Here is a 17,138-nt window from a genome sequence, read left to right as displayed (position 1 = left end):
TGCGGTAGAATCATGGAATCATAGAATAATAGAGTTGGAAGGGACCTCATGGGTCATCTAGTCCAACCCCCTGCACTATGCAGGACACTCACATCCCAATCGCTCATCTACTGTAACCTTCCACCCCTTTACCTTCACAGAATCAGCCTCTCCGTCAGATGGCTATAAAGCCTCTGTTTAAAAATTTCCAAAGATGGAGAACCCACCATCTCCTGAGGAAACCTGTTCCACTGAGAAACTGCTCTAACTGTCAGGAACTTCCTCCGGATGTTTAGATGGAATTTCTTTTAAATTAATTTCATTCCATTCATTCTGGTCTGTCCCTCTGGGGCAAGACAGAACAATTCTGCTCTATCCTCCATATGGCACCCTTTTAAATACTTGAAGATGGTTATCAGATCCCCTCTCAGTCATCTCCTCTCTAGGCTAAACAGACCAAGCTCCCCCCAGCCTTTCTTCATTCTCAGACTTCCTAACTGATTGCCTTGCCGATGCCGGGATACGGGGGACAGCTCTCAAAGGGCTGATCTCCTTCATCCGGGGTTGCGGACAGAGAGTTGAAATAGGAGAGAGAGTATCCAACCGTCATCAGCTCACATGTGGAATCCCACAAGGAGCAGTCCTCTCTTCTATTCTATTTATCATCTTCATGCACCCTCTTGCTCAGCTGGTATGGAGGTTTGGGCTGGGTTGCCACCAATATGCAGATGACACCCAGCTCTTCCTCCTGATGGATGACCGCCCCGATTCCCCCCCAGAAATCTTAGCCAGATGCCTGGAAGAAGTGACAAAATGTCTCAAGCAGAGTCGTCTGAAGCTCAACCCTACAAAGACGGAGGTCCTGGGGATGGGTAAGAAGGGACCAGGAGAGGAAGTGTGCCTACCCAACCTGGACGGAGTGCATCTAACAATAGCCCACTCTGCCAGAAACCTGGGGGTGATCCTCGATGCCTCCCTCTCCATGGAGGCGCAGGTCACAAGAGTAGTGCAGCAGGCTTTCTACCACCTACGCCAAGCCAAACTACTAGCGCCCTATTTGGCACCAGAACACCTAGCCGCAGTGATCCTCGTGACGGTCACCTCTAGACTGGACTTCTGCAACTTGCTCTATGCAGGCCTACCCTTATCCTTGACCCGGAAACTGGTGCAGAACGCAGCGGCCAGGATTCTCACCACCACACTGTGGAGATCTCATATCCAGCCGATACTTCAACAACTCAATTGACTCCCAATTGAATTCCGGATCAGGCTTAAGGTTTTGGTTTTTAACTTCAAGGCCATACGCGGTCTGGGACCAGTGTACCTGAGAGACCGTCTCTCCGCCTATACCCCCAAAAGGGTGTTACGCTCCGCCACTGCCAACTGGCTGGTGATCCCTGGCCCCAAACAAGCACGTCGGTCCTCAACAAAGGCCAGAGCTTTTTCCATCCTGGCCTCCACCTGGTGGAACAAGTTCCCTGAAGAGATCAGGGCCCTGCCTGAACTCTCACAATTCCGCAGGGCCGGCAAAAGGGAGCTCCTCCACCAGGCATATAAATATAAATATAAATATAAATATAAATATAAATATAAATATAAATATAAATATAAATATAAATATAAATATAAATATAAATATAAATATAAATATAAATATAAATATAAATATAAATATAAATATAAATATAAATGTGTGTGGGTGTGTGCCTTGGTCTCCAAACCCCTCACCATCTTTGTTGCCCTCCTCTGGACACGTTCCAGTTTGTCAACATCTCTCTTCAATTGGGGTGCCAAAAACTGAACACAGTACTCCAAGTGAGACTGAACTAGAGCAGAGTAAAGCGGTACCATCACCTCCCTTGACACAAAACTCCGTTAGATACAGCCCAAAATTCCATTTGCCTTTTTAGCCACTGAGTCACACTGTGAACTCATGTTCAATGTATGGTCTACTAAGACTCCTAGATCATTTTTGCACATGCTACTGCCAAGAAAAATCTCCCCCATCTTATATTGGTGTATTTGGTTTTTCCTACCTAAATGCAGAACTTACATTTGTCCCTATTGAACTTCATTTTATTCAGTTTAGCCTACTTCTCAAACCTATGAAGAGCATCCTGTAGTTTGAACATTCTTTGGCATTGCCCTTCTTTGGGATTGGAATGTAAACTGACCTTTTCCAATCCTGTGTCCACTGCTGAGTTTTCCAAATTGGCTGGCATATAGAATGTAGCACTTTTACTGCATTGTCTTTTAAGATTTTGAATAGTTCAACTGGAATGCTGTCACTTCCACTAGCTTTATTGTTGCTCAGACTTCCTAAGGCCCATTTGACTTCACATTCCAGGATGTCTGGCTCCAGGTCAGTGACTACCCCATCGTAGTTATCAGGGATGTGAAGCTCGCTCTTGTATAGTTCTTCTGTATAATTTTGCCTCCTTTGTTAAATCCCTTCTGCTTCTGTTAGGTACCTACCATTTTGGTCCTTTATCATACCCATCTATGCATGAATTGTAAGCCATACACCCATTTTAACAGGTAAATGGTGTTAAGTGAATTTTCTTTGACAGTCCCTTCAAGTGTTTCCCCCTCCCCCCACACACATCAGAGTTGTTCCCTCTGAATTCTGTGGGATTTGTTTGAAATCAAGCTGATAAATGAAACAAGAACCTGTAGCACCTTAAAGATTAGTAGCATTTATTTTAATATGAGTTTATCTGAGTCACAGATCTCTTCTTCAGTGAGGTGTGAGCTCAGGAAAGCTCAAATTAAAATAAGGAGTGCCACTGGATTTTTGTTGTATTTTGCCATAGCGGAATAACATTGGCCGATCTTATGAAACGGTAATGACTGAGGAAGGGAATGGCAAACCAGCCCGTATTGAGTCTGCCATGAAAATGCTGGAGGGTGTCACCCCAAGGGGCAGACATGACTTGGTGCTTGCACAGGGGATACCTTTACCTTTACCTTTATTTTATGAAGAGTTCTGCAAAACTTAAAAGCCTGCACAGGTGTTGTGCTATTTTGGTCAGTCTTATGGTAGGGCATGGCTTTTCATATGTTACAGAATATATTATAGAATTCACACGTTTGAAAATGGAATTTGGGAAACAGACATTAATCCGCGTTAACATCTCAATAGAATGCTTTTAACCTTACTTTTGATCCCAGAAACAAGAGTCCTGTAAAGCAGTGGTCCCCAACCTTTCTGAGGCTGGGGACCGGCAGGGCATCGGGCCGCGCCTGCACGGACCGCGCCCGCTCATCAGGCCGCGCCTGCAGGCCGCGCCCCCGCGGGCCATGCCCGCAAGGGCTGCGCGGCCCGGCCCTGATTTCCTCTCCCCCCCTCCCGCAGTAAGAAGCTTCCCAGGCCGCAAGCTTGCGGCCTGGGAAGTTTTTTACTGAGGGGGGGTGGGGAGAGGGAGCCGCGGCCCGACACCGGGCCGCAGCCCGCAGGTTGGGGACCACTGCTGTAAAGGACTCTGGGGAGGGATTTTTCTTTTCAAAAAATGTATGTAGGTGCCTCCTGATCTGGGACAGACCCTTTATTCCAAGCATTCCTGCAGCATTTCTATATGGGCTGTGGTTCCTGGGATCCTGTTGCTCCTCTTATGTTGATTCTGAACTCAGCAGTAGTTTTCTGCAAATTGTGAGCCAACAGAGAACTTAGTGAAGTGCAAGGAGGGGCATGGTGGTTTTCTATTCAGCCTGCTGTGTTTTGTTGCTAACAGAAGGGTTTTTAAGGAAAAATGGGAACATGTGCAAAGTGGTAGCATATTGTCATCTGCTTAAGTCTGTAATAGAAATACATTAAAATTGCTTTATTTTTAGTTCTCCAGCTAGTAAATTTACATAGGTGGTTAAGAAAAAAACAACTATGTAAGCGGAATATTTCCAATTGCAGCTATATTAAGAACTGCATTGAGCAAAGCCTTCTAGCCAAAAGAAGTCCAAGTAAGTGAACCCGAGATGCCATCCTGGAAGGTTTTTAATAAACAGTTGGACAAGGCCAAACTGGACATGATGGGCAGAGAAGGGGCAGGACATCCACATACATTTATTCATATGTCCCATCATTCATTTGTAAGTTGAAATATTTTTACTGTAGACTGAGCATACAGACAAGCAGAGCTAAACTTTGCTGCGTCCTCCATCTCACACTGCTCTTCTTTTGTTATAAAAACCTGGATCCTTTCCAGTATGGGTACCAGAATAGGAGAAGGTAATGCTTCAAACAACAAAATGCAAAGAAGTGAGAAAGGGGCAGGTTTTTGTCCCCTGAAGCACTAGATCTTACATCTTTGTCATACCTGGGTTTTGTTCTCAGTTTTATTCCTAAAACAAAATATAAATTGCCAATAAATCAAATGCAGTGTTTAAAAAAAGTATTTCAAGAATGGGGTCTTAAGCTGAGACAGCTAGAGCAAGGCTGACTCACAGATTCATTTTCTGGAATGAGCGCCCAGAAAATATCAGGGCTCAGGGCCTCTAGAACAGACCTCTTCCACCAGGCCTGTGGTTGAGGCCAGTAAAATAGCTAACATCTAATTTGGCCTCCCTCCTACATCGCACCCTGCCCAGGGTCCTAGGGTTCTGGCTTTAGACTGGTTTTAAGTTTTGTAATTTTTAGCACGTGACTAATCTGTATCATGATGTATATGTTGTCTGTCACACTGAGTCTGCCTTTGGTGGAAAGGACCAGTTCTGAATTTAAAGAAATAAAAGGAATGAATAAATAAGTATCTGGATATTAATCATTTTCATTTATGTTAAAGGTCTTCCATGACAGGTCTCCAAGACAGCTTACAAAGTTAAGGACATTAAAACTATGACAAAGTCCTGGGACAAGTCCCACAATCGAAAGGCTTAGTTGGTAGTATGGCACAAGTTAGGCAGGCTAGGCTTCGTCTTAGCTTGTCTCAGAATCAAATGACAAAGTTCTGAAAAATAAATTGATATTTATTAAGGTGCACACATATTAAGGTGCACACATACACTGGCAGTGAGAAAACAAAAATGTTATATAATATTTCTGGCTAACACATGATACTCATAAGAATGGAAGGATGACAAGACAGAATTTCAGTTGCAGGTTCACAAGGCACAGACAAGGGTTTCACCCAAAATCTGAACAATGGGATGTTATTTATGGCTGATTCCCACACTAGCAGCAAAGCTCATATGTAAAAAATGGGTTTTGAAAAGGGAGAAGGGATGGGGGAAGCCCCCCCCCTGCAGTGCACCTCATCATTGGCGTTTCCTCCGTGCAATCTGGCGAGAGAGGGGCCACTCCCCCACAGCGCACAGCATCGGAGAGGCAGGCACTTGTGTAGGAAGGTCTGTAGTCAGGGGCGCAGGGCGCACCGACAGACAGCGTTCCCCCGGGCTGTGAAGGGCAGTTGCGGGGGGGGCTGGCGAGAGCCCTCCCCCCCCCGCAGCAGGGCGCACCAACAGAGACTGTCCCCGTGGCTTGGGAGTACCATAGGAGTAAGCCACACAGAAGAGATTGGAGTCGACTGCAGACATTGGGTTAGGCACTCTCAAAGCAATATAGCAGCTGAGGACCCTGTGCCGCACAGGAAGACGCAGGGGCAGAAGCACCTTGGGAAGTGCATGATCCAACGGCTGATGGCGCAAGAATGTGACCTGGCAGAAAAGGGGTGCCAGCAGCCCCCCTCCCCACCCAGAGAAAACAAACAAACAGTCACTGGGGCAGAGATCCACGCAGGAACTCTGAAGCCAGCCATGTCCCCCTGACTGCCTGGTGCGACAGAAACTGAGGAGGAAAGAAGGCAGCTCCCTAAAGAAGTCTGTGGACATTGCCGTCATGTGCATAGTCGTGGCGAGTTCCCAAACTTTGGCTGTTCTTGGGGCAGACTGAGCGGCAGCTCCTCCCCAGCGGAGGGCCCTTGCGGGGCTGCTTTTCTGAGCGGCGCCCCCCCAAATGCAGCAGCCCATCGTTCGGGGGAAGCGCGTGGTGAGGGGCCCCGCCGGCCCCACCGCACTTACTGTTGTGCCTGCCGCTGCCCCAGTTCTGCCTGGGAGGCTGGGAATATGGATGATGGGGTGGCCAGCGAACTTGAGGGCATCCATGCCGCCCTCGGCAGCCACTCCGATGGAGCCATGTGCAAAATAAGAGCCCCTGGAAGAAGGGTGAGCGAACGAGTGGAAGAGCCAAGGGGCAGCGGAGAGGTTCCCCCCCCTCAGCAGGAAAGGCTCCCTCCTCACCAGGCATGGCCGTGGAGTGGTACCCTTCAGCTGGAGCAGTTAGGCGTGCTTCTGAGAGTGCTTCTGAGGTGAGGGGCGAGTGGCAGTCGAGTGAGGGCTGGAGTTGTTCCGGGTGCGGCCAGCTTTCCGGTCTCGGCAAAAATCGCTAGAAAGGAAGCGCTATTGCTGAGCTGTGTCACGCCCCTGGCCGTCAAGCAGCCAATCGGCGGCCGTTATCATGCTCCCAAACAGCCCCTTTCCCTTTAAGGAAGGTTTAAAAAAAAAAACACACACACACACCCGTTGCAACGAATATGCGTTGATTTGTTGCAACGGAGAGACCCATCCAGCTAGCAGGTGATGTTTGAGCTGCCGTTTCATCATTGCCACGCTCCCCCTGAGTGAAAAAAAAATCCCCCCCCTCACGGGCGCGATTTTCAGCCGAAAACAGTGTGAAAAATAAAGTGAAAATAAACCAGCAAACGGGCCTCTGCGATGCTTGTGCTTGGTGACTTTAAACAGAGGGACTGCAGCCGGGGAAGCCTCACTGGGTAAACGAAGGCTTGCCGGTGCGTTGATCTCTGCTTGCTCGGAGAAAAAAAATGCCGATCGCTTCGCCGGAAGATCAGAGGAGAGAGCCAGGGGGAGGGACTTTGCAGAAACCGCAACAATGGTAACGCACAGAACTTTTCCGCTAGTGTTGCAGATTGGTTGCAGGAGTGTAGCGCTTTCCGGAGGGTGAATCCACTTTTTGGGATTTCCCTGAAAGCGCTACAACGAAGCGCTTTTTGCGGATCGGTTTCAGGAGTGTTGCAGATTGTCAACGACGTTGTGCATAACGGCAAAACTGTAGCGATTTCAATTAGTAACCATTGTGCTATTTTGGACGAATGCGGAACGGCCCAAGATTTTAACCTCTGCTTATGAAATGATCTATTAGCATGAGCACTTCCATACATCCCAAACACTTCATGAGTCTCCACATACTCATGAATCCTCAAGCTGCTAGGATGGACAAGCATGGCACAGGATATAGCAACTGGAGGTGGGGGCACCAGAATTATCTGGGTAAGGTTCAGCAAAATCACTCTCCATGTGGATTGCCACTCCCACTCCATTTCCCACACAATTTTCCAGAAATGACAGGACAGACTACACCTTATAGATATACCCTGTTTTCACTGGCAGGGTCTTGGATTGTTTTGTTCATCTGATCTGTCTTTCTCCCGTCCAGGTAGCATCTGACCCAAAGACGCCCACCAGCAAAACTGGATGAAAATTCTGCCATTCCCTAGAGCTTAGTAATTCAGTTGGCACTATGGATTTTGTGATGAAGCAGGCCCTGGGGGGTAAGTCTTGTCTTTCCATTATCAGCATTCTCTTTTAAGCTTCTTCCATCCCTTTTCTGAAATGCTCCAACCTCAGATTAAGGACTGTTAACTTCACAGTGAGACCTGGACTTCTCCCAGAATTGCAAGTGATTTCCAGACTGCAGAGATCAGTTCCCCTGGAGGAAATGGCATCTTCAGAGGGCAGAGCCTAGGGGGAAAGGGGAATTCTCTCCCAAACTTTCCTTCTCTAAGCACCCTCACCAAATCCACCGGAACTTCCCAAGCCAGAGTTGACAAATGGCTGTGTACCTGCCCACCTAGAGCTCCTCCCCTTCTCACCCCATTTAGGCCCATCATTGGCTGTTTTCAGAGGTGGGGGGGCAAGTCAACATGACCATATATGGCCATATTACCCAATAAATGTTTGAGATACCCAAGGTTTTATGAAACCCTGGTTGAGAAAAGCTGGTGTAGAGGGAGCCCAGATGGTGTGTTACCAAAGGCATGTTGGTGTTCATTGGCTCCAACCAAATGCCTGTTTTTAGAGAGCTGAAGGTAATTTGAAAGAGGTATCACTAAATGTGGTATAGATAGAAAAAACTGGTTTTGACAGTCTGCATATTGTTAGACCCTAGAAGTGTGTCAGGATTGCAGAAAACCACTTTCAGCTCTCTCCATCTATCCAGAAGTATTGTCTGTCATCCACTGCTGGTAGGCCGCCATTATCCAGGGCTTGCTCCTTGTCTCTCACTAGGGACACTGCATAGAGCCAGCGTGGTGTAGTGGTTAAGAGCAGCATTCTCCACTCCCCCATATGCAGCCAGCTGGGTGACCTTGGGCTAGTCACAGTTCTCTTAGAGCTCTTCCAGCCCCAGCTCTCTGCGCCACAAGTACTAAATTGGTAATGCCAAAAGACTCCTGTAGAGCCACATTTGACTGTACCTCACCATTCATTAGAATCATGACATTTGATCAGTGAGACATCCTGCATATGTTAACAGCTTGATGCTAGGTTTTTTTGTTTTTAAACCCTTTAATTTAGCAATGAAATAACAGGCTGCCAGTTGACTAAATTCAGTTGTTCCAGTCTGGTTCACCAGCAGTTGAGGCTCCCTGCCTTGTCCTGAGTGTTACTATCTGTGGCCAGTCTCCCAAGTTTCAGTCATTTCTTGTAAGCATTTCCTATCTTAGAAGGAACAATTCAGGTATAATGAATCTTATCAAAGGGTGTAGGTGATGTCTGCAAAGATTCCTTTTTGCCGTACGATTCATTCTCCATAGACACAAAATAAGGGGCAGTAGAGATAAATGTTTGCACAGCTACCAACCAGTCAAAGCTTTCTCAGGAAGGAGAGATTGCATTTTCCACTGTACATTCCCAAACTGATGACAGCCAGAGAAATTTAGATGCTTGGAAGCTGCAGTATGTTTTAAAAGAGTGAGCAAGTGGCTGTCAGTGCTGCTTAGATTTACATTCTCCATGGCTGTCCTTCGCCCCCTCAAGCACAGGCCCCAGTCTCTCCTGGGCAATCATGGAGGGTCAATGACAGCACACACACACGGCAATTACAATCCGAATCAAACCCATACAAACCTGGGAATTAATCCCTAGCTTGAAAATCCCAGTACCCCTGTAGCCAACAGTTCATGCCTTAGGTCCAGCAGTACGTCTTCGTGGCAGGCACATGGGGTTGGGTCCGATGCAGCCTGATTTCCTCACCTCCCACTGCAATCCAGATTGTCCCCTGAATGCTGCTCCTGAGGGAATAGGACTCCTTCCAAGAACAGCATAAGGATGCATTGGAGATCTGCTGTGGAAGGGTCAAATCAGCCGCTTTCCATTCACAGAAGTCCTCCACTGGATCTAACTGTCTGTTGTAGAGGCTTTGCAAAGTGTGAATCACCCATCAGTTCTTACCCACTCCTAAGAGGGAGTTCATTCGTCTCTCCAGGGTAGAATCTTGGCTACGTTTTTTGCTGCCTTTTCTGGAATGACAAACTGCATTGAGGAGACAGCCCAGCTCCCCACCCCACCCCATCCCCCAGACACAGGCTGTGATGAAGTCTTCATGCTTTTTCATTCTTGGCTCTCCAGCTGTGAAAATACCCATGCCTGTGCAGACAGTTCTTCCCAATTTGTATTGTAGAGCTAGCCAGAAAAGATGCTGCATGTCACCATACATCCTTGCCTCAGCCCCATCCCTCACTCCCCGTCACAATACCCCACCCGAGCCTGGGCTGCTGCAATAGAGCCCAGCCACACACAGGCTCTCTTCTCTTATCCTATACGCTCTGTCGGCACAGCGAGCAGCAAGTCTACTGTCTCTGGCTGTGTGAAGGGTTTGGCTAGTTTGGGCTAAGTGATGATGAGTCACAGAAGCAAAGGAGGGAGATGGAGCTGGAGAAGATGAAAGACCCTGAAGTCTCCTGGGGCCTGGGGAGCCAACAATGGTTTGTAGCTCCAAATTGAAGAAGAAGAGCTGGTTCTTATATGCCACTTTTCCCTACCAGAAGGAGGCTCAACGTGGCTTATAGTCGCCTTCCCTTTCCTCTCCCCACAACAGACACCCTGTGAGGTGGGTGAGGCTGAGAGAGCCCTGATATCACTGCTCGGTCAGAACAGCTTTATCAGTGCCGTGGCGAGCCCAAGGTCACCCAGCTGGCTGCATGTCGGGGAGCGCAGAATCGAACCTGGCATGCCAGATTAGAAGTCCGCACTCCTAACCACTACACCAAACTGGCTGACAAACTGCTGGGGAAAATTCCTCTGCCAGGCTCCTGACAGAACTTCTTAGAATGATACAGCACACTCCAAGCTCCTATCTCCATTGCACAGATACACGGAGGCTTGGGGAAAGGAGAGAGCAACTCCTCCTCATGCTGGAGAATGCTCCTAGCTGGGGATTCAATGGACAGCAGTCCTGCAAGTTCAGAAAGAACTCATTGGACTGAGCAGTCTTAGGGCTGACATGTGCTTTTGAACTACTTGCTCCATTGCCATACTGAACCTTCACAGCAAACAGCCCTGTCATGCAATAAAATGTGGTGTCAATCTCAGGAGGATGACCTTTCCCAACACACATTATTCCACTCCCTGTCACTTGGGAAATACAGTCCCCTAGCCCAGTGGTCCGCAACCCCCGGTCCGGGGACCGGGACCGGTCCGTAGATCAGTCGGTACCAGGCTGTGGCTCCTCCTTGTCCTCCTCCCCGGCTGCTGCCTCGGGGGCTGCCCTGCCACTTTGCCGCCAGCTCACCTTTGGTGCTCTCCAGCTGCCACCATGCCTGGGGCTCCCCTCGGCATGGCATTGCGCAGCTGCTGTTAGCAGCACCCCCCGGTGGGTGGTGAGAAGTCAGGGGTGCCGGCGAGAAAGCATGCAGAGCAGGGGCTCAGGCGGTGGCAACGTCCCTCGGCAAAAGACTACCCCACCCGGGCCTCAGTAAAATTGTCAAGCGTTGACTGGTCCCCGGTGATAAAAAGGTTGGGGACCACTGCCCTAGCCCAGTGTATCCCCTGCAATTGGGAGCGGCACGTGAACTGCGGCTGTACAAGTATTACGAGCATCTATGGACTAGTGCTGATGAGGTCACTCGTGACAAGAGGCATGCCTTCATCACCTCCTCCCCAGCCTGCACTGCTTCAAGATTTTTTGAAACATTGAGTGTGCTGGTTATTTTGTTTTGAACTGATTCCTCATGAGTATATCATTCATTCATTTGAGAAATTCTTGTGCTGCCTCACCAGAGGCCTGCTAAGGGCCACTCATTCCAACAGAGTGTATTTCCCTTTTTAAAAATCAGAGAAAAGAACAAGTACCTGCAATGGTCCTACAACATTTGGTTAGTTTATTTCTTTTTTTAAAAGAAAAAAAAACATAGCGGCTCTTGGATGTGCCCTTCCCTTTTCTGGTGCTGGAGAGGGCAGCTTCCCACTTGAATCAAAACAGTAAACGTGCGCATAACACACCCCAACTCAAAACAACACAACCACTTGTACAGTAAAGCCATTCTAACGGTCTGAGTGACAGGGTATTACATTTATGGCATTGAATTTCATCTAGCACTACTCTAGAGTAGGAACATCGAATCCTAGAGTTGGAAGGGTCCAGACAGGCCATCTAGTCCAGCCCACTGCTCAACGCAGGATCAGCTTAAAGCATCCAGAATAAGTAGTAGTACAGATTGCTATACCAAAATCTGGGGTATATTCCTGTCGAAGGGGCTTAGTGGATACTTGAGCGCCCAAGAACTGTCAGGTACTCTGTTAGCTGAAAGCTATGTCAGAAGTAAAAGTCTCTTAAGAGATATGCACCTGTTTCTACTGTTATGCCTTATATACACTCCTGAATAGAATTTTCAGCCCTGGCCTCTTTGGAGACTGCACAGAAAAAGAAGAAGAAGAAAAGTTGGTTCTTATATGCTGCTTTTCTCTACCCAAAGGAGTCTCAAAGCAGCTTACAGTCACCTTCCCTTTCCTCTCCCCAAAACACCCTGTGAGGTAGGTAAGGCTGAGAGAGCCCTGATGTTGCTTCTTGGTCACCTCTAGCTGTGCTGTAGTGAGACCAAGGTCACCCTGAGCTCAGGGTCACCCAGCTGGCTGCATGTGGGGCAGCAGGGAATCAAATCTGGCTCCCCAGATTAGAAGCTGCCACTCTTAACCATTACACCAAACTCTTAACCGCTACATCAAGCCATACTATCCAGTCCCTGACATAGAGCTGTTTTCACCAGATCCCTTCACCTCTTGGAAAGCTATTCCATCTTCCCACCTCTTATGAACAGAGGTTTCAGCTGGGGGCATGCAATACTGTGGAGTGTCAGGATCAGTCCCTGCCATGCTTGAGTTTCAGTGAACCTAAAAGACTCCATTTTGGTGTGCTGTGTCTTTGCTACAACTTTCCCATGTAACCAGAATGCTCATGCCTGTAGTTTTCCTTTGATTCCCCCCCTTCTTTGATCTCTGCATTTTCACACTGCATAGTCTCCCTGCTGACAGGAAGGCCTGGAGGATCATTGTCCATGGGGTCGCGATGGGTCGGACACGACTTCGCACATAAGAACAATAACAACAAGTCTCCCTGCTGTGAAACATTGTTGCTGGTGTTTCCTGTAAACATCTTATATGCTAGCCTGACCAAGGCCGTGCTAACTTCAACACCTTGGCGGGAAGCCTGGGATGGCACCTGGGTGAGAGGGTAGCCCCCTCCCCTTCGGAACGCTTGGGTTTCGGCAGGAGAATTGTATTGATAACTACTCTTCTGATATCGAACAGTCTTGACTTCGAATGTTAGAGTGTTCAGATCTACTTCCAATTTAAGCTTTCTTCCTATAGAGGTTTGTTTGTGAGTTTTGTCTGCACTTGACAGTAAGTCAAGACTCACAACGCCTTACCTCCGACTATGATCGAAGGGGGCACCTTTCTTGACGACATCCCGGATGAGGAGGATGAGGTGGTCGGTGCCCCAGACGGGGAGACTGAGCCAATGAGGCCACTCGATCTGAGACACTACTCAAGCAGGGGAGGCTTGCTGCTCACGCCCGTCGGGGCGCGGGCCCGATCCACCACTCAGATGCTGGTTCGGTCAGGGATGGCCCGGGCCCTTGAGGGTTTCAACCCGGCGCCGCAATTTTTCCTGGAGCGGTATGTTACTGAGCTGTGACGGAGGTCCCGCTACGACGACCCCACCGTGCGGATCAAGTGGTGTCCGGCTTTCCCAAGGGGGAAACTTTGAGATCGGGTGGGCCGAGTGGGAGACTGGCTCACGACGGTGGCAGGCAAACTAGGGGGAGAGTCCCAGCAGATGGCCAGGCGCCTCCTCACCGAGTTGCGCCAGCCAATGGCTATTCCCGAAGAAAGGGCAGCAGTCGCTCTCCCGGCAATCCCTTGGGAAGCGGAGTGGACAAGAGGAGCCGGGCACCCCGAGGAGCCATTGCCTTGGGGACCACCACTGCAAGGCACTGGGGCAGCCCCACCAGAGCCACGCCCATTGCCACTGCAAGAAGAAGAAGGGGGAAGGGGCCCGGCCTTGGGAGCCATGGCCACAGCAGCTGCCTGGGGATGGAGCCAGGCCTGGGAAACCAAGAAGACCTGCGGTCCCGATCCCACCAGCACCCATCAAGTGAGAAGGCATAGGGGGATGGCCCACCGACCCCGCTCCCCAACCTCAACTCCTGCCCCAACTCCGGGGGGCAGAAATCCGTCGCATGTACCGGTTCAAGACCCGGTTTACAGGGGACCCCAAGGCGTTTCCCGGGTTCCTGGTTCACCTCCAAGCCTACATGATGGAGGTGGGTTTCACGTTCCAGGACGCCGCCGAGCGCATCCACTTTGTTGGCGATTTTATAGACGGCGAAGCCGCCAAATTGCTCATGGACCTGTACCAGAACGCACCTGCAGAGGTGCGCAACTACGACCGCTTCATGCGCTGCATGAGGGAGCGATTCGAGGACCCGTTCAAAGTGGAGATGGCGGAGGCCAGCCTGAAGTCCATTAAGCAAGGGTCCATGTCAGTGAGCCAGTACACCAGAGAGTTCCAGAAGCTGGCCACAGTGGTGCACTGCTGGAGCAAGCCCCAGCATGTACACACTTACAGAGAGGGGCTGAGCAAAGATCTGGCGCAAAAATGCCTCCACTTAGACGACCCCGAAACGGTGATGGGTTGGGCCTGCCCGGCCGGGGAGGTAGAGCGGCGTCTGCATGTGGCAGCAGAGTTGGGCGGTTAAAAACCTAAAGTGCTGCCAAAAATGTCTACCCCAAAGAAAACCCTGGCCCCGAAAGCCCCGAAGGTGGATGTGGCCAAACGCAATCAGTGCCGGGAAAAGGGGCTCTGCCTGGGATGCGGTGGGCAGGGCCGCTTCCTCGCCCAGTGCCCCTCCAAAAAGCCACAATCCTTACGGGGATAAACCGTCCAGCAAGCCGGCGACCACGACCGCCAAGGCAACGGCAGGAGCGCCGAAGTGTAAAGCACCAGCCAAGAAGACCGTTTGCTCCTTACTCACCCCGATGGGGGGCTCGCCCCAGCTAGAGGCTACCAGTGGCAGTGGCATGGAAGGGGAAGCCACATCGGGTGAGCCGTCGGGAAACGAGGACGACCTGCTGCAAAGAAGCCCCGCCAGCAGGTCTCGGGCAGGGGCAAACGTTCGGTGAGTGCTCCCCCTTTAGTCTTCCTCCCAGGGACTTTGACTGTACCAAAAATGGGGAAGCAGGTGGGGGTCCAGTGCATTGTGGACTCTGGATGCACCAAGACTTTGATTAATCACCCTCTGGCCAGATCGTTGGGAGTGTGCGAAGTATCGTTGGCCAAGCCTCTCCACTTTACTCAGATGGATGGGAAGTGTGCCCCGCGGGCGGGGGGGGAGCGGTGAGCAAGACGCTCCCGTTAGAAATGGATGTGGCTGATAATTGGGGAAAAAATCCAGTCCGTAGTGGCGCCCAGCTCAGCATTCCCGTGTGTCCTGGGGCTTGACTGGTTGTGCAAGCATGACCCCACGGTAAATTGGCGCAAGGGCACAGTTCAGTTCTTAGAATCAGGGTGCGAGACGCACCACTGTGCCAAGCTGCGTAGAGCCTTGAAGCACCCAGTTTCCGAGGTGGCCGCGGTGGCAAAAACGGGGCCAGAAGGGCTGCCTAAAGAATATTGGGATTTGCAGGATGTATTTGCAGTGAAGGAGTGCAATCAGTTGCCCCCCCATCGGAAGACTGATTGTGCCATTGAGCTGAAACCAGGGGAGCCACTCCCTAAAGCCAAGCTCTATTCCATGAACCCTAGGGAGATGCAGGAACTATGGGTGTTCCTCGATAAGAATCTGGTTCGCGGGTTCATCTGCCCCGCTACCTCACCTATGGCCGCCCCGGTCTTATTTGTAAAAAAGAAGGATGGTTCCCTTTGTCTCTGTACGGATTACAGAGGATTGAAAGCAAAAGGGGGTGGGCCGTTCCCAGGGGGATGGGTCCAGAAGGATGTCACTCTGGATGCTGAGTTCGCAAGCCTCCGCCCCTCCCTGATTGAGAAAGAAAGGTTGTTTTTTAAGGAAGATCATCTGTTCGTCCCCCTGGCTTGCGCGCAAAGACGTGCTGAAACTCTGCCATGATTCTAAGTCCACAGGGCATTTTGGGTTTGTAAAAACTTTGCACTTGGTGCATAGACATTACTGGTGGCCTACCCTGCGGATGGGTAGGCCCTGTATGTCCAGGGCTGCCCAGTGTGTCTCACCGCCAAACCCATGGGTGGCAAAAAGAAGGGACTCTTGCAACCTTTGCCAACCCCCTTGTGCCCGTGGAAGGACATTACCATGGACTTTATTACTGACCTCCCGCTCAGCCACGGGAAAAGTGTAATCTGGGTGGTGGTGGATGCTTTTTCCAAACAAGCTCACTTTGTCCCGTGTGCGGGCATGCTGTCTGCGCCGAAACTGGCATCCTTGTTCATTACACACGTGTACCGCCTGCACAGGATCCCGGGGAGGGTGCTCACAGATTGGAGCCCCCAGTTCGTTTACAAGTGGGGTTTTATGGTGGTTGATTTGTTTTTACATACATTTCTAGCTGCTGAGCCCTAGAGGTGGTGGGAGGGGCTGGATCCTACCATGTTATCTGCAGATTAAAGAGAAAAGGGGGGACCCCTTTTGACCAGCCAAAAAGCTATGACAGTGACAGTTCCTGTCAATGTATACAAAACCCACATGCTCTGGGTGCTGCAATGAGGAAGATCATGATCAAGTGGAGAAACTGGTAGGATCCAACCCTGGTTCTTTGATCTTGCATGGTCTGTTTTACAAGACTGTCTGATTTTACAAACCATTTTGTTTGTTTTGTGCTGTGGAGAGGCAGCATATAAATCTCCCATATAATGAAACTTTAAAATACATAGCTAGACTTGGCCATGGCTGGACTCATAACAACACATGAGTCAAAGGTGCAGCCAGTAGTAGGATAATGTAGCCACACTGCATGTGGTGTGATATGGGGACTGGATAAGAGAGGAGGGCATCAGCAGCCAACATCTAAAGTAGGGTGGACACAGATAAGAGTTGTGACATAGCAGGAGTCAAGTTGGAAGCACATTAGAATGTAAAAAGCATAAATGTAATATACTTCTGTGGCTGTACTGAGTTTTTTGTACATTACAAAAACATTTGTTAAAAAAAATACACATGCATTTGTTGAATCCTACTTCCCCATGTACACTGCTTGAATTTTCTGTGCTATAATTGCAAAGAATTACATATTCTTACCCGCCACAAGCATCAGGGGAGCGGCGGGCTAGAAATCCAATAATAATAATAATAACAATAATGATGATGATGATGATGATGCAGCCTGTTAAGACATACTTTATACTTACTAAAACAGTGTTTATTTACATTATCCATCTGAATACCAAATTGCATTGGAAATGTTTGGATCATTGAAATCAAGGAGAAGGCAGAAGATATGGGGCATTTCCACATCAGCTGTACCAGCTCTTTCCCCCCCCAAAAAATGTTACAGAGCTGATATTGAAGCTTTGCATGGGATCCAACAAGTGCTTTGCAGAAGCAAGGGCCCTTAGAACTGCCCTGTGATGCCGGGACAGAAGGTCTGGAATCCAAAGTAAATTGTGTTTGTGATACCCCTAATCA

The 17,138-nt window shown here is 49.5% G+C and overlaps 1 protein-coding gene across 8 annotated transcripts in view; it reads left to right on the top strand.

Moving 5' to 3' along the window:
- The window catches only part of CPLX2 (complexin 2), a 391,294-nt gene that overhangs the window by 341,605 nt on the left and 32,551 nt on the right, over positions 1 to 17,138 (top strand). For 5 of the 8 annotated variants that reach the window (XM_077326365.1, XM_077326366.1, XM_077326368.1 and 2 more), the window contains one exon: positions 7,421 to 7,535. In XM_077326365.1, coding sequence (XP_077182480.1) covers positions 7,505 to 7,535 — 31 coding nt within the window. In that variant the 5' untranslated portion in view covers positions 7,421 to 7,504. The remainder of the gene's footprint in view (positions 1 to 7,420; positions 7,536 to 17,138) is intronic. The other 3 variants (XM_077326369.1, XM_077326370.1, XM_077326373.1) reach the window with 1 other exon arrangement.

This window comes from Paroedura picta, chromosome 3, assembly GCF_049243985.1.
Source record: "Paroedura picta isolate Pp20150507F chromosome 3, Ppicta_v3.0, whole genome shotgun sequence".
Taxonomy (NCBI): Eukaryota; Metazoa; Chordata; class Lepidosauria; order Squamata; family Gekkonidae; genus Paroedura; species Paroedura picta.
The sequence above is the reverse complement of the archived record's forward strand: the minus strand, read 5'-3'. Positions and strand labels throughout refer to the sequence as shown.